Source organism: Triturus cristatus, chromosome 4_1 (genome assembly GCF_964204655.1).
Source record: "Triturus cristatus chromosome 4_1, aTriCri1.1, whole genome shotgun sequence".
Classification (NCBI taxonomy): Eukaryota; Metazoa; Chordata; class Amphibia; order Caudata; family Salamandridae; genus Triturus; species Triturus cristatus.
In genome coordinates, this window is record NC_140585.1 from 696,400,973 (window position 1) to 696,426,257 (window position 25,285).

General features: G+C 42.7%; 1 protein-coding gene across 2 annotated transcripts in view; it reads right to left on the reverse strand.

Annotated features, from left to right (window-relative positions):
- The window catches only part of MDFIC (MyoD family inhibitor domain containing), a 202,635-nt gene that overhangs the window by 11,467 nt on the left and 165,883 nt on the right, over window positions 1-25,285 (reverse strand). For both annotated transcript variants that reach the window (XM_085653158.1, XM_085653157.1), the window contains exon 4: window positions 11,599-11,871. In XM_085653158.1, coding sequence (XP_085509284.1) covers window positions 11,599-11,871 — 273 coding nt within the window. The remainder of the gene's footprint in view (window positions 1-11,598; window positions 11,872-25,285) is intronic.

Genomic DNA, 25,285 nt, shown 5'->3' on the forward strand with positions numbered 1-25,285 from the left:
GAATATATAGATAAATATATATATATAAATGTATACATACATACACACACACACACACAGTGGGCTTTTTGTTAGGCCTCGTCTGCGCCATTGGTCTGTCTGCCATTTACATTCTGCTTCCATCAATGACATCAAACTGCATGGAGTATCGGTTCTGTCCACGCCAATCATTGGGTCCCTTGAACCGTGAAAAATTGCAGATTCTGATCACTATCACTGCTTCCTTTTAAAGATAGTGAAGATGATCCTCCCCTTTATTCCCCCATTCTTACAAAAAACAGTAGTGACAGCCTTAGTGCTGTCAAAACTCGATTACTGCAACAGGCTTTATCTTAATATGCAGTTGCTGTATGTGAACAAGTTACAGTCCCTCCAAAATGCAGCTGCTTTTTTTGGGGGGGAAAAAGTTTTTATTGAACATTTGGCACAGCGCATACAGTAAACGATACAATAATGGATAAGCTTTGGTATATACCATTGATAGTCCAGGAGAATACAGATATGACATAGGATTCTGTGTAGGAAGAGTAAGCTTTAAAGCCCTGTATATTATCTGCAGACTCTGCATGATTCAGGCCTGAAATTCTTTAAAGAAAGGTTTTTATGCTATTGCACAGTCAGGGTTTTCGACTCAAAGACTGCCATGACCATCGATGTCCCAAAATTCAAGCGCTCCTCATGGGGTGGGAGTAGTATTGTGTTAGGGGCCTCAAGACTTTGGAACTCCCTCTCCCTGCACATTAAAAACATGCCTGATCTTTTTTCCTTCAAAAGGTTCTGTAGATGTGGCTTTTCATCAAATAGTAGGGCTTGCATTTCTCTGTATCATAGCAGAGCCTAGAAACCTCTGGGTAATTGTTGCGCTTCAGAAAAATACTTAACGTAACATAACTTGCGCATCCACCTAAAAACAAGTGCAATTCAGTGTCAAGAGTTGGATCACTCTTCTCGCTGGTTTTTCATTTCTTTGCTGCTTCCCTTTTTAATATATATTTTCTTAGGAGTATGCTGCAGCTCCCCAAGCAATGAAAATGAGCTGCAGCTTGGCACTCATTTCATGTGCAGAGTGGCCACTTCCTCTAAACCAGGTGATCATTATTGGATGCTGTTGCCCACAGTGTATCACTGTTTTACCATTCCAACATTGGTTCTAAAAATGGTGGCCATGCTGGAACTTGAAAACAACAGACTATGTAAAACACCACTGAAAGATGGATACCCTTCCATGTTAATTTCGATTATTGCAATCATATGATAGCTGTGTTTAGACAGCACTATGTTTTCTTTTTCTGCTAGCATTTTTTAAATTTATATTGCTTATTTTGTTGAGTTACTGTGTGTTATTGTAGTTGTGTCAGATGATAAATGCAAACTGATGGATGGATGAGTTCAGGCATGAATGCAAAATGAGTGTGAGAGTGAATGTATGATGACTTAAGTGTCTAAACCCATCAAAGACACAGTAGGCATGTTCATTCATAAGTCAGACCTATTGTCATTACCAATGCTTACTTTTAAACTTTAAGTCACCTATGCGCTTGTCACGAATACTGGGAAAAATGTGTAGTAATTACCATAACTGACAATTGACAATATCTGATGGTGCAATAGTTACAACATGCAACATCCCACTCACTTTCAACTTTTTTCCTTAGAATATGACAGAATATGCAGAATTGCTGTTTTGCACAACTACCTTATAATCTTTCTCTTACTGAGCAACTTTCTCTGGAAGAAAATTAAGCATGTTTTCCTGGTCAAATCTGTGGAATACACTGAATGTGCAGTATTTGCTTGCCGCACAAATTGTAATTCCAATTTGTGCATATACTCTGGTATGCACATAGATCAGGATTCCGTCAGGACCCAAAGTATTAGCCCTATATTTCCCTTATTCCAAAGAGCAGTTTTGTACAATATTGTATGATAATCTCACAAATAGTTAGGCAAATGGTTAGGCTTGACAATACTGAGAAATTTAAAAATTATATTGAATAAGATTTCCCCATGTTCGTAGAATGGGAAAAGTAACAAAATACGTCACACTGCCCAGTTTGGGGTGCAAATAATCACCGTCTTAGTAGTACACATCATGTCATGCAAATTCACGTCGCCCCATTGATTTGAAATTATTAGAGGTCGAACGAAATTCAGTTTTTGTCATGTCAATAAAAGTACAGAAAATGTGTGGTGGTTGCAATTCTTTTTTATTTTATTTTTTTAAAGAAAACATTTATGAATACCATACTGGAGACTTGAGAGTAATTTAAAATGAAAGTAACATTCCGAGCCCTGCCATTTGCAAATGATCCCAGGCACTCTGATGTAGCGCAGCAACAACATGCTCATCAAACGGTGATCCAGGAGAGCCTTTAATTGGGATGGAGAGTTAGCATTCATCATTTCCAACCCCGGGGTCTATTTTTCCACTACATTTACATTCGGTAGAAAACTTCAAACTTACTTAAATCCTACCTTTCGCTTGATACCCACCCAAATACATAAAACATTCTCATTGTGTATCTCATCATGCAGATAAAATTCATGTATTTAAAACAAATCTCATAAAGCATTCAAACCAATTGCAAAAGGTGTTTTTTCCTGGAAAGAGATTGAAGATGCAACAGAATAGTTAATTTCAAAGAGATTTTGATCTACTGTACATTTATTTCTTAACAAGAAAAATGCCGTATAAATATAATTAGAAATGATTTGCTTTACCATACATCACAACAATGCATGTCACCTGTACAGTTCATACACTTGATAGCACCTTAGCTACATGCATGCGAGAAAATGAAATAATCGCTTAATTTTTTTCAAATGTTAATGTTGACCTTGTTGCATTTTTAACAATGCTATTCATTTATTTTCAAATTAATTTTCGATGCGCGTGCCTGTAAAGACAATGTATATCTATATATATATGCATTTTCTCTATTCTATGAATGCAAAGCACGTATTTATGGATACTTTTATCTTAATTATATTAAATTCTCTGCACTTGACAGTGAACCTTGGCAGACGATATGGCCCAAGGTAAAAAGACAGTAAATATGAAGAAGAGTTAAAGAAAGGTGAAGAAATGTTTGTTGTTTGGCCCATTAAAATATTCAGAACCATGCAAATGATTTCCTCCAAATGAAAAGCTTTTATGATTATTCACAGGGCGGCGATCAACAAGAACATTCACAAACAATACACATGATTGTATGTTTACCATCTTTTTGCCACTGATTTAAAACCTGACCTTCCAAGAAATTGTGGATTCTTAAGAGACCATGATTATCCGATGTCTCTCTTTGTGTCTGAACTTTTCTTTCCACGCCCATCACCATAAAAATGAATTTTAGGTTAAAGCATTAGCAAGAAAAATATAAAGGCCCAGTCAACCTTCTTGTTTGAAAAATCCACCAGGGCCATTCAGCTTGTTTAAAAAGAATCATTAATCACGAACTCTGGTAAATAATCTACCTGTGGAAAAGGCCCATCCTAAGAAGCAAATGGTAAAAAAGAGGCCATTCTGAACTGGGGTGGCAGAGTGGGCTAAAGAACGGTGATGGATCAAACCCAGATCTGTTGTCTGGGTGTGAGTGTTTGATTGGTTCTGATGCTCCGTCCATCACCACCCCCTTTTGTACCGCTTTGTTCGCCATAAGTTGGCAGGGTATGCTCAGACGTGAGTCCCTTGCTCACTTTGCCACTGGATTCAAGCAAGCCTGGCTGAAGACGGCTGAAATGCCAGAAACCGGTCCTAGGAAGCTTGTTTCCGGTCCAGGGAAGGCATGGCTTGGCAGTTCGGGCTGGACTGTTCCCATGAGGCACAGGGTCAGACTGATTTGCATATGGCCATGTCTGAACTGGGGTGGCAGAGTGGGCTAAAGAACGGTGATGGATCAAACCCAGATCTGTTGACTGGGTGTGAGTGTTTGATTGGTTCTGATGCTCCGTCCATCACCACCCCCTTTTGTACCGATTCAATGTTATTCTGGCATCATAATCGACCAATTGAAATAAGAGAATACCCTATGAAATGCACCAAGAGGAACTAGGAATGTGCCCATTGGAGCAGGAGCACATTTATCACCACTAAACAAATACACCTGAGGCTATATTTCAAATTGGGCGTACTGACCCACTTTGTTGCATGGTGCACCTTCAAACTGGTGTGCTGGACACAATCAGGGAAAGTGTGCCATATTTCTGAAAATGCACTGCCACCAAAACAGACGTAAACGTGTGGCTGCCCTGGAGTCAGCACATTAGGGAAAAAAAGAGCAGCTGATCAAACATCTGCTCCATATTTTCCTGTGCAAGCTACAGCTGCCTGCACTTCCGAGGAGGGACAGGGATGGCCTGCAGCCGAGTGCAGTGAGTGACTGCATACACTTGCAGGGGGATGTCTGAGGTTCCATGGACTCTCTTCCCCCCCCAAAGGTCTGCTAGTTTAACAGTACACCACCTTTTTGTAGCTCACAGTCATTGCACCACCTGAAGACCTCTTTGCCTTTGCACCGACAGTCGCATCATGGTGCGGGCGCAGAGACAAAGTAATTCCTACATTTACAATCTGCTATGCCCCCCGGCAAATGAGGGCACACCCTCTTAGGATAGAGCTGGCACTATCAGTAGTAGAGAAGGGGTCGCATAAGTGTCTTCAGCCCCTCTTGTAATATATCTGTGCCCCAGGGCTCTGAAAATGGGCACACATACCCTTTGCACCCCTGGTCAATGTCTATAATGGGCCCCTGGAAGGAAATCATGTTACAACTAATAACCATTTGGTTTGTCTAATAAATGAATAACTCAATTGGCACTGCCTCCTCAACTGTTCATGGATCACAAGAATTGTCATTTCAAGTGTTATCCGATCAGACCCTATGTCAAACGCTCAGCACCTACTAGTAGCACTACTTTAGCTTGGGCCCTTCAAACTATGATAGGACACTACAGCTGCAGGTCATGTACATTCCATACATTCATAAGATTTTTAAGTGCAAAAGAATATAAGTTTTCAGAAAAATGATAAAAAAAGCCAAATGATATATGCTCATACAAGCACAGATAAGTTATCATACTTGGACGCGAGGAGAACATATCAGTGAACGTACAGATTTTATCAGATGGATATACTAACATCTCATTTAGTCAATCACTGTTGGGGACAAAACACACCAAGAGTCCTTTAGATGTTGCTTCCTTCCCCAAACAATTCCTAAATGTAGGTATAATAATCTTAAACAGATGCTACCATGAAAGAATAGAAGAACTGTGAAAGCGAATAACAAAGAATTATTTAATTAGGAAAGTAATTTGTAAAGACTTGAGTTTGTAATCTCCATGTAAACGGAAGCAGATTTTTTTTTCTTCTGTATATGGATTTTTATCGTCTGAATGTGTTTGTGGAAAGAAAATTATTTCACTACAGACTTGTAATAGCTTATGACAAGACAGTGGTAATGTCATGGCACTTTGCCATCTTTCAATCTACCGGGGTAAAGACTCCCTTCTTCCTCCCTTTGCGACCTCGATCGTGTAGGGAATCAACTCAAATCAAATCAGGTGTTTGTTAAGTGCGACTACTCACCCATAAGTGTCTCAAGGCGCAGGGGGGGTGTGTTCGCAGGTTCCAGTACATCAAGGAGGGGGTCTGTCGAAGAGCCACGTTTTGAGGTTTCTTGCAAAGATGGGGAGCGATGTTATCTGTCTGAGGTGGAGCAGAAGGTCGTTCCAGGCTCTGGCCGCGAGGGAGGAGAATGAGCGGCCTCCCGATCTGGTCTTTCTGGTGCGAGGGACCACTGCTTAGGAGAGCTGGGCTGATCGTAGGGTCCTTTGGGGTGCGTGGAATTTGAGTCGGCTGTTCAGGTATGCTGGTCCAGTGTCGTGGAGGGCCTTGTGAGCGTGGGTTAGCATCTTGAAGGTGACTTTAGCTTCGATGGGGAGCCAGTGAAGTGTTTGCAGGTGCTGGGAGATGTGGCAGTGTCTTGGCAGGTTGAGGACCAGTCTTGCGGCTGCATTTTGGATGATCTGTAGCTTGCGGGTGAGGTGTTTGTTTATTCCGGCATAGAGTGCATTGCCGTAGTCGAGCCTGCTAGTGACCAGGGCGTGAGTGATGGTGTTTCTGTGTTTGAGGGGGATCCATTTGAAGGTCTTACGTAGGAGGTGGAGGGTGTGGAAGCAGGAGGACGAGACGGAGTTGATCTGGTGGTGTATGATGCACAGTCTTGTCTCTCAATGGAATAAGTCAGCCATGCAAAGCAATGTCTGCCAAAAGGCCTGCATGTCAACGGTTGCTCTTTTAGAGACAGGAGACGTATGTGCATGCTATAGTTTGACCAGTCCAGTTTCTCTGTACCTACCAGTGACAGAAAAGCTTGAGAGCAGGCCACTGGAGCTGAAAAAAGCATTGGCTATGCCTTGCTCACCAGCCTGCAAGTCCTGAATGTATTTATGTCCATAAGGTAGGTCAAGACTCAAATGGATGGCAGTGGTGCACTAATGACATGGAATAATATATTGTCTCCCTAGACAAAAATATTGCAAGTAACTTTGGTGTTCCATTCTACTCATAAAGGCACTCTGCCTTCAGCTCAGGCTTTTATACGGTAATGGAACTCTTTGGTGTCTTGCAACAGCCTAATACACTATGATCTGGGTACAATGCCCCATTTATTTAAATAATTGTTACCCATTTATTGACAACATTCTTGGAGGTTGTTTACTGATTTGCATTTCGTTTCACACCTGGATAAAATGCTACACCTAGATCAGTGGTCACCAACCATTTTTTTGATAAGAGCTATTCATGTTCAATAATCAAAATCATACCGAACTACTAATATTATTAGTGTGGTAATAGTGAACCCGTCAAACAACATTACATTAGTGGTCACACCATGTAAAATTACCTGAAGTGATCATCTCTGTGTATCAGGCAGGGTGACCATCAGTAATGTGAAAAGGGTTTTATCAATTTGCAATGCCTCTACAGGGTTAATACGACAGTCATAGCTGTAATGCACCTGGTAGCAATGTAATAATTTTAGTAATAACTCTCCACAGTACCGCATAATTTATCACTCAAATATCAGCTAGAAATATATTTTGGAAATCCAGCCATTTATCTCCAAACATCCCCTAAGCTTATGAGTTCTAAAAATACACACATTCTTCACTCAAATACGTGTTTTTTTTATTTTGGGGTTACATATATGAACTAAATGAAGCAGAAAATATAACTTAGTAGGCTAGTGGTTGGAAATGCCAGACCTAATTTATCTTTTTGAGAAACATTGGGCTCCTAAAAATTGCATCTTGCATACCGTCAGTTCTGTAGGGAGTTTCAATTAAGTTGTGATGTCATGCTTGGGCATCTCAAATGATTGACACATTGATGTGTCAAATTGTCTCCTGAACAAATTGCTTTGCTCGTATCTTACCTACCTGCATTGAATTTAGGCATATAATTTAAGATCCAAATTTCTGGTTTGTGATCCTTTTTTCACATCAAAGAATGAGAAGTCCTCAAATTGCACTTGAAGTTAAATGAAAATATATTAAAAAAAATATTGCTGACATGCTGTATTGGTGTGTTTTCTGTCCAGCAAAGACAAAAATACCACTGGAATAGCTAATTTCAGTTATCTGGAACCAGACCATGGCACATTGCCAAAGATATTGCCAAACCACAAGTACAAATTATAAAATGACAAGCTAAAATGTCCTTAATATTTTTATGATCCTTTCTAAAAAATCTTTCATATTCTCCATTCATGTATGTATATAGGTCATGCTGTATAAGATTACATAGCAGTATTATTCATTTTCAAGTTCATTTCATGGCAACTAATAGAACATTCCAATACAACTGAACATTCTAAATTATGAGTGCCAATGCATTTTGGGTCACTAAGAACATTTGTCAAGGCAAAGCGCCAAACAAACGCAAAATAAAATACTGTCCTGATAAAACCTGCTCCAGAAAGATATACAGAAAACAGAACTTCAAATTTGTCGATTGGCAGCATCTTTGACAGTGCGCCTTGGGACTGGTTTCCTTTTTTTACAACAACAAGACCCTTCATGTCCGCGTAGGTACAATATTAAGGATTCAAATAGCTCAATTACCCATTTAAGGTGGCTAGCATAGTATATCATTATCTAATCTGTGGAAGAGTCCTGGCAAAAGACCTTCAATTAGCTGCTCTCTCATTTCTTGTCATGGTGGAGCGCAATAATTTCACATTGTATGCAAGACACCTAAATGTTTCTAAATATTCTCCTTTTCCCTATTGCAGTATGGAATAGCCAAGCAAAATATTCGTGAATAATAACAATAAATTGGGTTGTTGGTTGACTGGGGTGTTAACCTTAGTTAAACAGCAACCACATTCCTAGTCAGGTTAAGTGTCAGGCAAACACTAAATTAACCTTTGCTAACCATCTGGTAGCTTGGCACAGATCAATTAAGCTTAACTTAGAGGCAATGTTTAAAGTAATTGTGCTATACTTCTAACAGTAAAATAGTGAAAACACCACACAAAAAGATGCCACACCAATGTTAGAAACATAGTTATGACTTTCAAAAATAAAACAAGACCGAAATGACAAAAATCCAATAAGTAGAACTTGAGATATTGATTTTTTATTATTTTAAGTAAAAATAGCGCTAAGAAGCGTAAAGCGCCAAAATGGGATATCCGGTTGCGCCGGACAAGGACAAAGTTAAACGTTCAGTGTAACCATGATGGAGCGCGAGCTGGATACAGTGACCCAGTTAGACCCGCTGAACAAAAGAACTTTAATCCGAGGTCGCAGAGCATTGCTTGGGTTTGGGACGAGAATGCGTCGTGCAGCAGAGGTGATTCCCCAGTTCTGAGATGCGGCGAAGATCGGTGTTGAAAATACTTTGTGCAGTTAAGGCGATGAGTCTGCGCCGATGAGCGGGGAAGCTGTGATGCGGAGTTTCGTCATTGAGACAACCGTCAATGGGGATGTGAAGAACTTGTGCCATGTAGAGGACTGCGCTGTGGCAGTTCCGAAAGTGATGTGTTGAGTCCGATCCATGCAGCAGTGGCGATGTGTCACTGCTGAAGCCCATAGAAGCGGCAATGCGCCAGTTCTGATCCACGCAGCAGTGGCAATGCGTCGGTTCAGCAGTGGAGCAAACACTTTAGGCCCACTTGCAAGAGTCCAGGACTTGGGTAGCACCACCTGGCAGGGCAGACTCACAGATGGCAGAGACCAGGTGCAGATGCAGGGTGGTTGAAGGTTGACGAGTCTGAGACTACAGATCAGGAGGCCAGCCAGCTAGCCCTTGGAGTCATTCTGGGTTCAAGTGACTCTGGCTTCAAGTGATGCAGGTCCAGTCATTCTCAAGCAGGCAGAGGAACAGCAGGCAGCAAGGCAGCACAGTAAGGCAGGGATACAGAAAAGTAGCAGTCCAGCAGTGTGTCAGTCCTTCAGCAGCACAGCAGTCCTTCTTTCTGACAGGGTCCAGAAGTGTACCGATGTGGGTGTGTCAGAGGTCCAGTACTTATGCCCAGTTGGGCATTTGAAATAGGGGAGACTTCAAAGAAAGGCCATTGAAGTGCACCAAGGTCCTCCCTTCCTGTCCGGGCTCCAGACTCACTACCGGGGAAAAGAAGCCCTTTGTGCGGGGATAGGATGTAAGTGAGGCTGGGTCCAGCTTCTCACTCCCGTCCTGCCAGGATGGCCCATCAAGACACACCTAAGCTCCAGTTCTGTGTTGCTGTCTAGGGGGCAAACACAAAGCCCAACTGTCACCCACCTAGACCATGTGATCAGAGACAGGTAGCAGGCACCAAGTGGCTAAAGTAACAAAATGCCAACTTCCTAATAGTGGCATTTTCAGGATTGCAATTTAAAATCCAACTTCACCATAAGTTGTGATATTAAATTGTGATTCCAGAGTCACCATACGTGAAAAGTGTATTTCTTCCAGATTGTGAAGTACACGTACGTATAGGATGTAATACGGTAATCCAAATGTTATCCTTTTGGAGAGCTAGGACTTGAATTCGTGAAAAATACCTTAGGAGTCAGATAGCAGATCTACAACCCCAGACTATGTGGTAGAAGTACATCCAGTAGAGATGTGATGTACCACATCTACTTTACCACTGCACAGACCTGAGAGAATACTGGTCCCACATACAAGACGCGATGAGTGGGGCACTTCATAAGCCAATTCGCCTTAGTGTGCAAGTTGGTTCTGCTGCACAATGCAGCTGGCTGACCGACTTTAACAAATAACCCGAGATGTCTGTTAGCCACTGCAATAAACAGTGCATAAATATGCCCTCTTCAACAATGGAAAGCACCACAAAAACCTACCCATGATGAATGCCTGAGCCATGGGACCACTGTCTGCTCTAAAAAATATAAAATTCAACCATTCGCAAAGGGGAAAGTGTCCCATGGGTTACCACCGACTTTCAATTGGCAGTAAATTGCAACATTTTGTAAATACCATTTCAATTCGGTAATAGGAAGGGACGCCCTCAACACGGCACTTCCTAATATCGAATCACAAAACCCCAATTGAAACTGAATCACAATTTAGGGTTTGTACATCCAAAAAAGCATTTTTGGAATAGCGAATACCCAAATGACCTCAAAAATGCTTCATACATGTAGCCCTATATTCTATATTTATAATACAAAGTGCAAAATTTTTAATTGGGAGTGAAGAAAATAATTCTGTTTTTCAACTTAAAAAGTAGTTTAACCCAAAAGCGAAAGTGTGACTCGGGCAATGGGTAAAGCATTTGTGGTCCTTAGCAAAAGTGAAATTAATATACAGCCGTCTAGTTTATTATCATGTGCATGGTTGTAATGTTGTGCTGGCATAGAATGTCATAATACTAAATGCCATAAGCACGGTGCACGAGTGGGGCCTAAGGGGCGGTGGAAAGGGAGGAGTGTGGATTGGTAAGAGTACTAAGTGAAGGAAAACAGAATATTTTGTAAAATAACTAAAATTTCTTAAGGCTTTCAACAGAGATATGGAAAGTGTGTGTGCGTTTTTGAGTATGTCAACATTCTTCGAGAACTCCGAAAAACACCTCCCCATGTGAAAGTCCCCGCACCCAACTCATTTTCGGACAATACATTTATTACAAGGGTGTAACACCCCAAACAACCCCCCCCCTGTTTGGGAGAAAACTTGGTATAGCTTGTTCTGCTGCCACTGTTAATTGAAACCGTGCACCTGGTCCAGAATGATTACTATTATCATATGAGGCCTGACCAAGGTGTATAAAAAAATCACTTCCTGACTGCCAGTGGTTTTCAATGTCCAAAGCAGTGGTTGAAAGGTGATGCTCCATATCTCTGCAAGTGGTAACCAAGTGCCCACAGCTTGGACGCTTCCAGGTCGCCACAAGGTCTATAATATCGATTATAAAACACAAAGATAATGCAATACTGCGAGATTCACTTGTACATAAAAGTCTGGCCTAATTAAATATGCAGCATTATGTTTAAACAGTCACACCTGTTAAAGGTGGCATGTTCGTGTGAACTCTTTTTCATTAACCAGTTCCTCACTCAACAACACTGAAACTTTCCACTCACCTTCAGGAGAAGAGCCCGCCTCGGAGTAAGTCGAGCTTTCTCTGCTCTTTTTGCTGCCGTCGCTGCTTACGGACAAACTCGACTGAAGCTTCCGGTGCATTTTCTGAGAAACAGGAGCAGAGAGCTTTCTGTGATCTGTGGTTCCATGCTTGACCCCGTTGTGAATGCTATTTCCGTTACTCAAACCTGCATGGCCATTTTGTGTCTTAGAAGTTTCTTCCGGGCTTTGTTCCGGTACTGAAGCGTTGGGCTTAGGCAGACGTTGAGGTTGAGCTAAAAGGTTAAAAATAAAAGCGTATGTGAAATATATGTAATTTAAATGCATTAGAACGGTGATTAGTTCTCAGACTCAATAAGTTAAAAGAAAAGGAAAAGATATCGTGAGCAACAGTGATGGCGTTACAGTTCACACACTTTCTGCATAGACCCAGTGGTGAAGCCCATCTTCAAAAATGTTACAATTTTATTTGGAACCTATAACTTACACTAAAGTACAAAGAATGCTACATCTACATTCCCAATCGTCCCACACGCAAATGCCAATTAATAATAAAAGCTGAAAAAACGAAATTACATTTCGTGATTCTGCGACTCAGAACATAATTCAGAAATGTCCATTGTTGTTTTCTCTGCTAAGAGTGGGTGTCTGGTGTCCAGATTAGTACATCTCTCTGAAAGCCCAGCCCCCATTGGGCTCTCTTGCGAGGCTGGGTATTTTACAGCCAGTGAGTGTGTGATTTCTTATTTTACAAACTATCAACATTGTAGAAGAAACAAATACGTACAGTGAAAATTGTCGCAGGCAAGCTGATGTGTTCCTAAAAGGTCCTTCTACTGCCCATTGCTACGAAGGATTTCGAAATTTATGGTAGAGACCCTCCTTCTTTTTTTAGGTCCACACACAGTCATACCGACAGACCGGACTCACATGGGAGACTCCAGATATTTTTTAAAGCCGAAAAGTCTTTATTTTAGCAGTCACTGTCTGCCTGAAATTGCATTAGCTTCAATAAAAGCCCATGTGGAAAACACAGTCCCCAGATTTTTTTCAAAATGTCCCTGTTTCAAATTTCAAGATGCTGGCATGCATGCAAAGTAGTTCCATTCAGTGTCATAGACTTCTATGTCAATGGTTTCTGGAGAGCAAAAGCGATTTCAGTTTTTAGGCATTTTGCTTAGATCGATGCAGACCTGGCAGCTTCCCTAACAAAGTTTTGCAAAAACCATGACAAAACAAAACAAGCATTGGCAAAACCAAAAGGCTAGCAACCAACACCAGACCTATTCACTTTGCCAATGTTTTTTCTCGAAATGCTTTCAGTATGGGCCTGATTACATCTGACATGTTAAGTTTCGATCCCTGTGCAAAACCCTGTTTATGCAAGGGCCAGAATTCAAAGTTGTGCAGTCTTTATTGCGTCTAATTATTATTGAGTGCATTTATGTGTGTAGCACTCAATACATTTCAGCAGGTAAAAGCTGTTGGAACTGCTGCAGCAAATTTTATCAGCTGTTATATTACTTAACTAATAATGTGCATAAGCATACATTTCAACAAAAGTTATGCTAAATGCAAAATTCGTAGTAGATAACCATACTTAAATGTTATAGGCCTGCAAGTACTTGAAGTGCTGGATTAAGTTAGCCTAACTGTTGTTGCCATGTTGGAAAAATAATGGATTAACATGGAAAGGCTTGTTTTTAACATTGAATAGTTGTTTGTGCAAGATGTTTTTCTTCTCTCTGCTGCAGATGTTGCAACCTCAGAGCCTATTGTATGCTACTGATTATACATTTGTTTTGTATTAGACAACTGATAGTAAGGTTCTCACCGGGAGGAGACGAAACGCCAGGAAGAATGATTCAGGGGATCAAGTTTTTGGACCCCAACGTTGTAACTTTACAAAGACTGAAAGACTATTACGGTCCGAAGAGAAAACGGGGAGTTGGCTTACTCCCAGGGGGTTTTGATATTATATTGGTGGATGAAGAAGATGAAAGAAAATAAAGCTGCAACATAGAATTTTTGGGTTATATTAGTGCATATTCCTTGAGTAGGACAGATTTTTTCCGACATTCTGGCCGGAGACTCGAGTCAGATCTTCTAGACTTCACTACATGAGAGGCTATTTAGTCTAACTCTATAGGTCTGCTGACATACGGCTAAATAATTTCCAGTCTGATTTGCAAAGGCTTTATTCTTGTGCATTGATCTCTCTTTTCAGAACACCACTGGGTTTCTGAACTAACACCTTTTTTCTCTCTTAATCCCACATTTATTTAGAATGGGGAGTTTCCTTTACGGAACATGTTTTTTGTATTATTACTATTTTAACTGTGATTTAACAAATATTTTGTTCTATTTTATAATCAAATATCGATTGATGAATCATATTAACTTTTAATGCTGAAATCTCAAGATGAATGCCTAATGAATAAATAGCTGGAAAACTAAAAGATTTGAAAAGAAAACCCTTTTAACTCACACTAACTCTCTTTATTGACTGAAATTTAAAGTCTTAAGTAATTCATTGATTATGTAGATGACTGCTCCTTATTTCTCTTCGTCGACGAACAAAGGTCCATACGACCGGTGGCGGGGGATATTTCATGATTACACCCTCAGACAGATATATAAAACCCTGCTCCCTCAGAACTAAACAGGAGAAACATACATGGCATTTGATGAAACAGGGGTATCCCTACACCTCATTCAGGTCTAGCATTGGGACTTCAGCATTCAGAGAGTTATGGCTGTCAGGGCTCTGGAATACCAGTGGAGGCACATAATAGCCCAGGCCTAAAAGAGAACATGAGGCACAAGGGTCCAATAAAGCAAATAGGTTAGTTATGGCAGTAGCGGCATGCAATGGTTAATTTATCGTCTTTGCTCCATGTTGTTTATATCCCCTCATCTTTCACCTATTGTAAAGCTGCTGCTGTCTGCCAGACTCAGCAATTTACGGAAGAGAGGCTATAGGTGGTTATAGTTAGAGAGTGGACAATCAATCCACTTAGTGTAGGTAAAACGACTGCCCCTGGATTAAACCATATTGTGCATGTGTAACAAAAGTTGCATCTTTATGCATCTATTAATTTCACCTGCTACATGTACAGTATGACTGTAGCACATAATCTGTGTATTTGATGTAAAACTGGTGGCTGCCACAGGTGGATGCACCCCACACCGTGTACTCAAATATATTTTCGCAAACTACTATAACCAATTAATTAAATAATGTAACCAAATTGCAGGAGGTAAAACATTTCAAAGACAAAGTGATAGTTTTACGAGATCTTAAAATGTTGTAGAAGGTTTAGTAGGTATTTGAGCTAGATTAATCAAAGAGATGGAATAATTATCTCAGCAACACTAAGCTACCTCGTCAGTTCTAAACACATATTAGTTTACTATTACATTTTGTCATAAGTGGTATTGCCAAGGCATGCATTTCCCTATTATATCCAAATACATGACTCTGAATTAGCACTGGTCAAAGCCAGGGGTGTCCGTTCTATTTAAAGATTGGATAGAATCTGGGCAGAATCGAACTAGGATCCACAGTTTAATGCTTAAATTAATCTTTAGGACCCTATATTTGATAAAGTGTGCGTCAGATAGGTTTATGTTGTATAACCCAGCTATGTTTTGTTGTAGTTTCTGTTATATACAAGTCTCATATTGTATTATTATTATTATGCGTTTGGTGTGCCATCTGTGTACAACATGTTCAGTAATTGTTTTTTTCAGTAGGGGTTACTCCCCATGCTATTCATTTAAATCTCTGTATGGGCTGTATTTGCTATGGCCATGTATGACTTAATAAAAATTTATAATAAAAAAAATATATATATATATATATTACCTACTGGCGGTCACCAGTAGGTAGTTATAGTTAGGACCTTGTTTCTATTCAAAAAGCGTTTTTACTTTTCCCAATAACTTTGGCGCCGGTTGACGAATCTTCGCAAAATTTTCAAAACGCTGGTCTCGCTCCGGTCAGCTCCTATTCTGAAAGTTTCGGGGTGATTTGCCAAGCAGGGGCCGAGAAAAAAGGGAGGTACCAAAACGCTTTTTCTCCATGTTATTTCCCATAGGAAACTTTAGACACGACTACAGCCAGAACTGCTGAACGGAATTACACCAAAAAGGTAGCACTTGGTTCAGAAAGGGCCCTTTGTATTAAATGGTGAGAATCCGTTCAGTAGTTTATGAGAAATTAAAAAAATAAGAGTAAAACATCCATTTCCCATAAGAAACTTTATGCAAGGATACAGCCGAAACTACTGAACGGATTTACCCCAAATTTGGCAAAAAAGGTACTGCTTGGCTCAGGAAGCGACCTTTTTAAAAATGGTGTAAATCCGTTCAGTAGTTGCTGAGAAAATCAAAAATAAAAGTTTTGATATTTAGAGGCACGGAGGATCCGTGCACCCTCCCGATCACGAGCTGCATTCTAATTGGCTGTCAAAACTTCAAACCAGGAAGTGTTGGCAGCCATCTTGTGCCTCGGTAGAACTGAGGCATAAGAAAAGAGAAAAACAAAGGCGCAAAACAAGAAAAAGGGTCCGGATAGAATCACCCTGACCCCTTAGGCCTGCTTAGGAGGTCCCACAAGGACCCCCAGGGCCAAAAAAAGCATTTTTTTAATGAAAATAAAATCGCGGGATGCGCGGTGGGTTCGCGGATCCGGCCGCGCTTCGTTATTAATTAGCCCCCGGGTGGCCCAAGTCCCGGGGGCATCTCAAAAATATAGTTGCGAGGGCCCAGGGGGACCCCCGCAGCCCCGGGAAACCGCCACCCCCCAGGGCTTTCTAAAAATATTTGCGGGGGCACGCAGCCCCCTCGCAGCCCCTGGAACTGCAGCCCAGGGGACCATCACCCCCCGGGCCTTGATTTTTAAATAGGTGGGGGCCTCCACCCCCCGGGGCTTTCTAAACATATTTGCGGGGGGCACACAGCCCCCCCGCAGCCCTAGGGGACCGTCACCCCAGGGGCTTGATTTTTAAATGGGTGGGGGGCCTCCAATGCACCCCATGCCCCAGGGACCGCCACCCCCAGGGCTTGTCTTTTGTTAAATAAAACTACCTGTGTGGGGGGCTCAACCCCCCCACATGCCCCGGGGATCACCACCTCCCCGGGGCACTAAGTATGCAAATGTGGGGGTCCGTTACGGACCCCTGAGCCCCGGGGACCACCACCTCCCGGGGCTTTGCTAACATTGGGAGGGGGGCCAGTGATGGACCTGGGGACCACCACCCCCCAGGGCCGGCTCCTGCAGTGTCCTGGGGTGCCCACCCCTGGGACACTGCTGTTTGCAATGACAGGACGGGAGCCTCGCGGCTCCTGCCCTGTCATTGCAAACTCTGGTTTAGGTTTTGAAAGCGAGAGCAGGAAACCTGCTCTCGCTTTCAACATCCAAACCACATTGCTTTTCCACACGGGGAGCTGCATCTTAGCAGCTCCCCGTGTGGAAAAGTAATGCCGGCTCCCGCAGGAGATGGGGAGCCAGCGGGACCGTGCGGAAATTGGCGACCCCTCCCACGGTCCCCAACGAAAGGCCAAGCCCCGGGGGATGTGGTCCCCGGGGCCATTAATGGCCTGAGGAAGGTGGCCACGCAGCCCCCCCTCCAATAACTGAAATTTAAAAAAAAATGTGGCCATGCCCTGGGGGATGGGGTCCCCGGGCACAATATGGCCTCTGGAGGGGGGCCACGCGGTCCCCTTCCAATTAAAAAAAAATAATAATAAAATAGGGGTCAGGCCCTGGGGTCCCCAGGGCCAATAAAATAGGAAAGGAAGGGGGGCCACACTGCCCCCTTCTTAAAAAAATTAATTTAAAAAAAAAGACCGGCATCGCGCCGGAGGCCCCGCCCTCTTCCTGCAGCATTCTGCAAACGCGCCCCCTGGCGCGTTGTAAGATGGGGAACTAATTTGTTGCAGAGAGGTGGTACAGGCCATGCCCCTTTTTACACCTCTCTGCAATGCAGCTCTGTGGCGCTTACTGGAGGTACCTGGTGGGCTAGTTGGACCCCAGGGACCCTCAGAATTCAAGGGGACTTTATCCCCCAACTTAAAACGGCCACAGTGCGTGTTTGCACACATGTAACCTGAGGCCCCCCCTCCCTTCACCAGTGTGCAAACGTGCCTCTTGGTGCGTTTTAAGGGGTAGTTTTAATTCCCCTGCCCTATTATGTACTAGGGACTTACAGAGGAGGCCATGCTAATCACAGGGTACCCCAACGCATACTGTTCCCTAGTGTATGTAGGTGTTTTCACTGTATTCTAAGTGTCTTTTAGCATAGCACTGGCTCTAGGCCTGATAGTCAGAGTCAGTTACCACCAGTACCCGTCTGAAAAAGTTGTGGGCACAGGAGGACTTTATGCTCCTCTGTTGGTTCTTTCTGCACATCTGTTCTTCTTCCTGCACTTTTCTTTGTCTTTGTGGACTTCTGTTGATTCTTTCTGCATTTCATTTTTTTCTTTCTGTGCGTTGTTTTTTCTTTCATCACATGTCCTACCTCTGTAGGCATAGTTAGAAACTAGCATTTAAAAAACCTTTGAAATTCACTGAAAAAAACATAGGTTTCAGGCACGTTATAGTCAGAAATTAGCATTCAAAAAACCTTAGTAATTCACTGAGAAAACCATAGGTTTTAGGGAAAGTTATAGTTAGTTGGACATTTCACTCGTACAAAACCAGAGAAATTCCCCCATTATAGTTAGTTCAGCTAACTATAACTCGCGCCCCCGCAATGCACTGCTGATGACGTCACATATTACATCACTCATGACATGGTCAGTGACATCATTGATGACACCACTGATGACATCTCAAATGACATCACTGATGACATCAACCAGTGACTGTGTCTTTCTGTAAAGTTTAAATATGTTTCATATATATAGGGAAAGGCGTATTGAAGAATGAGTGGGTGTAGAAGTGTCTGAATGGATGATTTAGTAGGTGCGTGACTGACTCTAAGTGAATGATTAAACATATCTTAGTGACTAAACTGTGTGAATGTCTGTATCCGTCTGTCTGTTGGTGTGTAAGAGGCTGCATGGGTTTGTGAATAGCTACATGAGTGTCTATATGAGTTATTGATTGGTTGTCTGAGTATCTGTATGGGTGCCTGAGTGTTTGTGTGGGTGGGGTGTGTGTGACTCTGTGCATAGATGTGTGAGGGGGTGATTCACGGGATGCATGGTTTCAAGAGTGCATCTGTGATGGACTGTATGGGTGGGTGAGTATGTGTATGGGTGTGTTAGTGAGTGAATGTATATCGAAGTAGTACATGTGTGAGTAACTACATATATGAAAGGCAGTATATATGTGTGTTGGAGTATATAAATGGCTATTAGTGAGAGTGTGTGATTATGAGAGTAGCTGTATGGATGAATGTGCGCTTGTATCAGTGATTGTATAAAAGCGTAAGAATGTGCTAGTATTTGTACGAGTAAGTGAGCTGGTGTGTGTATAACTGTATAGGTGAGTAAATGGGAGTGTGATTAATTATTTGCATGACTGACTAGGTGTGTGAGTACCTCTATGGATGAGTGGCGGTGTGTGTCTATATAGGTGTATGAGTGTATATGATAGTCCTGTACTGAGTGACCGTAAGTATGAGTGACTGTACGGGTGAGTGAGTGGATGTGTGTGTAGACCTAAGAATCAGTGAGTGGGTATGTAGTTATTGATGTTGGAGTGTCTATGGTTTAGAGAATGGCAGTCTGTAATTTAGAGTGGGTGTATCAAAAGTTATATTAGGGTGTGAGAAGATGCATGAAATTATCACATGGATGATGTTATCAGTGATGTCATCAGTGATGTCATTTGAGATGTCATCAGTTATGTCATCATTGATGTCACTGATCATGTCATGAGAAATGTAATATGTGATGTCATCAGCAGTGCATTGCAGGGGCGCGAGTTATAGTTAGCTGAACTAACTATAATGGGGGAATTTCTCTGGTTTTGTATGAGTGAAATGTCCAACTAACTATAACTTTCCCTAAAACCTATGGTTTTTTCAGTGAATATATATATATATATATATATTCACAGAAAAAACCATAGGTTTCAGGCACGTTATAGTTAGGAATTAGCATTTAAAAAACCTCAGAAATTCACTGAAAAAACCATAGGTTTCAGGGGTGTTATAGTTAGCTGGACTTTTCACTTGTACAAAACCATTGAAATTCCCCCGTTATAGTTAGTTCAGCTAACTATAACTCGCGCGCCCGCAATGCACTGCTGATGACGTCACATATTACATCACTCATGACATGGTCAGTGACATCACTCATGACATCACTGATGACATCACTGATGACATCATCCAGAGAATGTGTGTTTTTCTGAAAATTGAATATGTTTTATATATGTACATCTCAAGGACGATGGAAGAATAAATGGGTATATAAGTGTCTAAATGGATGATTTGTTTTTGAAAAATTGATTATGTAACTGACTGATTAAGTGTATCATAGTGAATACATGGCTTAGTGAGTAATGTTTAAATATGTAAATATCTGTATCAGTCTCTCACTTTGTGTATAAGTGGCTGCATGGGTTGGTGAGTAGCTACATGGGTGTCTATATAGGTTATTAGTTGGTTTTTTGAGTATCAGTCTGAGTGTCTGCATGGTTCGGTGGGGGGTACTACGTAGTGCATAGGTGCATGAATGAGTGACTCACTGTTTGTATGTGTTGAAGACAGCATGTGTGCAGGACTATATGGGTGGATGAGTGTGTGTATGGTTGTGTTAGTGAGTGAATGACTCAATAGTGTCTTTATGAGTAACTACATATGTTTTAAACTAGTATATGTGACTATTGGTGTATATAAGTGAGTATATGTGAGAGTGAGATATTGAAAGAGTTCCTGTATGAATAAGTATGTGTTTCTATAGGTGATTGTTTAAAAGACTAAGTATGTGTAAGTTTCTGTAGAAGTAAGTGTGGTGGTGTGTGTATAACTGTATATGCAAGTAAATGTATGTTTGATTCTTTATTAGCATGAGTGACTATGTATGTGAGTAACTCTATGGATGAGTGGCATTGTGTAACAGGATGTATAGGTGTATGAGTACATATGATGAGTGAGTAGATGTATGAGTGACTGTATAGGACTGTTGGTGAATGAGTGGATGTGTATGTGGATCTTAGAATTACTGAAGAGGTTGTTGTAACTGGTATTGGTATGTCCATTGTTTTGAAAATTTTAGTCTCTATTTTTGAATGTGTGTATCAAAGGTTGTATTAGGGTGAGAGGAGGTCTGCCACTCTATCACAAGGATGATGTCATCAGTGATGTCATTTGAGATGTCATGAGTGATGTCACTGACCATGTCATGAGTGATGTAATATGTGACGTCATCAGCAGTGCATTGCGGGCGCGCGAGGTATAGTTAGCTGAACTAACTATAACGGGGAAATTTCAGGTTTTGTACAAGTGAAAAGTCCAGCTAACTATAACACCCCTGAAACCTATGGTTTTTTTCAGTGAATTTCTGAGGTTTTTTAAATGCTAATTCCTAACTATAACGTGCCTGAAACCTATGGATTTTTCTGTGAATTTCAAAGGCTTTTTAAATGCTAATTTCTAACTATGCCTACAGAGATAGGACATGTGAAGAAAGAAGAAAAAATGCACAGAAAGAAAAAAAAGAAGTGCAGAAAGAAGCAACAGAAGTCCTCAAAGACGAAGAAAAGTGCAGGAAGAAGGATAACGTGCAGAAAGAACAAAAAGAAGAGCAGAAAGAAGCCTTGTTGCAAAATCATCCTGTACCCTCAACTTTTTCAGACGGATACTGGTGGTAACTGAGTCTGACTAACCAATCCTAGAGCCAGTGCTATGTTAAAAAGACACTTAGAATACAGTGAAAACACCTACATACACAAGGGAACATTATGCGTTGGGGTCACCCTGTGATTAGCATGACCTCCTCTGTAAGCCCCTAGTATATAATAGGGCAGGGGGATTAAAACTACCTCTTAAAACAGGCCACAGGGCGTTTTTGCACACGTTAACTCAGGCCCCGTCCCCTCCCTTCACCACTGTGTAAACACGCCCTGTGTCCGTTTTTAGTTGGGAGATTAAGTTCATTTGAATCCTGAGGGTCCCTAGGGTCCAACTAGCCCACTAGGTACCTCCAGTAAGTGCCACAGAGCTGCGTTGCAGAGAGGTGTAAAAAGTGGCACGGCCTGGACCACCTCTCTGCAATGCAGCTCAGTGGCGCTTACTGGAAGCACTTGGTGGGCTAGTTAGCCCCCAGGGGCCCTCAGTATTGAAGGGAAATTATATCCCCAATTTGAAACATGCGATAGTGCGTGTTTGCACACGTCACCTCAGGCCCCGTCCCCTCCCTTCACCACTGTGTAAACGCGCCCTGTGGCTGTTCTAAGCTGAGAGATTAAGTCCCCTTGAATCCTAAGGGTCCCTAGGGTCAAACTAGACCACTAGGTACCTCCAGTAAGCGCCACAGAGGTGCGTTGCATTGAGGTGTAAAAAGGGGCTTGGCCTCAGAACACCTGTCTGCAGCGCAGCTCCCTGGCGCATACTGGAGATGCCTGTTGGGCTAGTTGGCCCTCAGGGACCCTCAGTATTGAAGAGGAATTAATTCCCCAACTTACAACTCGCCAGGGGGCGCGTTTGCAGAGTGCTGCAAGGAGGGGGCGTGGCCTCTGGGACGATGCCAGTTTTTTATTTATTTTAATTTTTTAAGAAGGGGGGCTGTGTGGTTCCCCTTCTTATTCTAATTTATTGGCCCTGATGACCCCATCCCCCAGGGCCTGTCTCCTAATTATATTTTTTGGACCCCAATCCCTAGGGCCGGCCACTGTTTTTTACTATTTTTAAAAAATATATATTTATAGACACACCTAGGACATGCTGGACAAACCGTACGTACCTATCACCATGACGATTTGCGTGATATTCATTAAAAGGCGACTATGCATACAATGAATCCACGTGGAATGTATTTACACCACTAGTGAAGCTCTGACATGTCTGATGCCCTACCGTGCCTAATCCCGGTAGACACCCTTGTCGTTTATTTATACAAACATGGGTAGCTATTGACGGGCACATTTAATACACATGCACACCAAGCCATTCAAAGGGGATTCAACAAAAATTCGACCAAAACTATGCAAGAAACCCCCCTCACGGTTAATAAAACACACATCCACTGCCGGATGTGTAATACTTTTTATTTTACTCTCTGGAAAGGGGACGAACATCACTTGAGAGTCACAGCGCGCTCCTGGCAGAGCCCAATGCTGTGTTACACCCACCATTGCCTGCTGAGTGCCACACACCTCTGTGTTGTATTCCACTAGCTAGTGCATATGCTATGACACTCTCTAGCCCATGTGCACTGTAACACCACCCCGTGAATATGTCACGCCACATTTGTCTTCGCACGGGTTATATTGCCCCATCTAACGTGCCTTCCTCGATGCCTATGTTATAACGCACAGTGCTATGCCATACATATTACAATCTGGGATCCATATCTTTGTCACAGTGCATATGCAACGTTACACTCCCCAGCACATATTTTATATTACAACTTTAGAGACTAGTTAGGTTACACAACACTGCCCTGTGCATATTACACTCCAAGGCGCATATCGCATAGCACGCGTTGGTGCCTGTGCTATCTCGCGCTCTCCAATGAATCTGTCATTGCGCACAATGTATTGCATATTATATTTCACGCCCGGTTCATCTTATATCACACTTTTTGGTGCATAGTTTATACCATACAGTATATCTAGTTTTCATTTTCAATCGTGCTCTCAGGACTATGTTCTATATAACACTGTGTTCACCTACACTTTTCACGGGCATTACATTTTGCAATAGGGGGTGGAGGGTCAGGGGGTGTTTCTGCCAAGTGAGCCCGGAGTCACAGTCACAAACGTCCTCTTCTTCCTGAATAAAAGTGAGATTATGCTGCATACTTGTTCATATTTTAAGTAGTTCGCACAGACACACGTTTTAAAAACAATAAAGTTCCTAATACCCGCCTTCTCTGAACAGTTAGCTTGCTGCCCCATCCCCCTCCTCCCTATCCTCTGTTGTGTGAATCCATGGACTAGCCTCCTCCCTCCTGCCATGCATGGTCTGATGTGCTGCCACTGCCCTCAATTTAGTATGATGTACCAGTCCACTCTTCCTGCCCTCCATTGCCCAATTCTATGCCCCATCATTGACGTCCTGCTTAAACTCTGTGCTTAGCTTGCTGCCCCTATTCTCCTTCCCCCTGCCCTCCGATGTCTTTGTGCATGCCCCTACTCCATCCTTTTTGCCCACCATGTTCCATGGACCTGCCACTCCTATCTACTCTGAGTGTTCTGTTGAGCTGCCACTCCCTTCCCACCTGCCTAGCATTGTCAGATGACTGTAACCTGTCCCTGCCACCTCCACCCTGCCTGTCCACATGCCATGCCCCTATCCTCTTCCTCCTGTCCTACATGGTCCATTGTACTGCCACACCCTTCTGCCCTCCCTGGTCTGTTGTGCTGCAACTGCTCCTCCTGTCTGCCCCGTGCGGTCTGTTGTGAGGCCCCTTCCCCTGAACTTTCTTGTCTGTGCACAGGTCCTGACCCTCCCTTCTATCCTCCATCGTCCTTTGTGCATGCCCCTGCACCCTCCTTCTTGCCCATCATAGCCATTGTGCTGCCACTAACCCTCCCACTTGCCATGCATGGTCTTCTGTGCTGCCATGGCCCCTCCCACCTTCCCTGTGTGGTCAGTTAGCTGCCCCTGACCCCCTCCCACCTTCCCTCCATGGTCTGTGTGTATGCCATCACAGTCTCACTGTTGCTCTTCATGGTGTGTCTTGCTTCTAGTGCCCATCCTGCCTGACCTCCATGGCTATCTTGCTGCTCCTGCCCTGCCCCCTTGCCCCCAGCCCTCTGTTTACACGTGCAGACCCCTACTCCCTCCCTCCTGGCTTGTCTGTTCCATTTTAATGCCCCTGATCCGTCCTTTCTGCCCTTTATAGTCTGTTATGCTGCAGCTTTCTCTCCTGTCTGTCCATTATGGTCAGCTAGCTACCATTGCCTCTTGCCCCTCTGTTCTCTGTTGTCCATGTGCATGGTCCTGTCCCCTCCCTCTTGCTTTCTATGGATTGTTGTGCTGCACTCCCGTCCCGCATGCCCTGTGTGGTGTATTGTGCTGCTGCAAACCCTGATGCCTGCCCTGCAGGGTCAGGTTGGTGCACCTCTCCATGTCCCTCCTGTCCTCTGTTATCCAAGTCCATGTCCCTACCCCATTTCCTTCCATGATCCAATGTACCATACTTGCGAACATTTTGAACTTGGTAAGAGGGAGATTTTGAAAAAAAACTGGGATATTGATTTTCCCCTTTGAGTTACATTGAAAAAGAGGAGATTGTAGACAGGAGACAGATCAAATAAAGCCCATTTGAGCTTAAAAACATTGGATGTTTCCTGGCTGAATCGGGTCTGTTGGCATGTATGGTTGTACTACCATTGCCTCTTCCTTCTGCCCACAATGGTCTATTACATTGCCACAGCCTCTCTAGCAAGTCCTGTATTGTTGGTTTGTTGCCCCTGCCCCCCTTTCCGCTGCCCTCCATAGTCTATTGTGCTGCCACGGCCCTTCCTGCCTGCTCAGTGTGGTTAAATTATTGCCTTTGCACCCT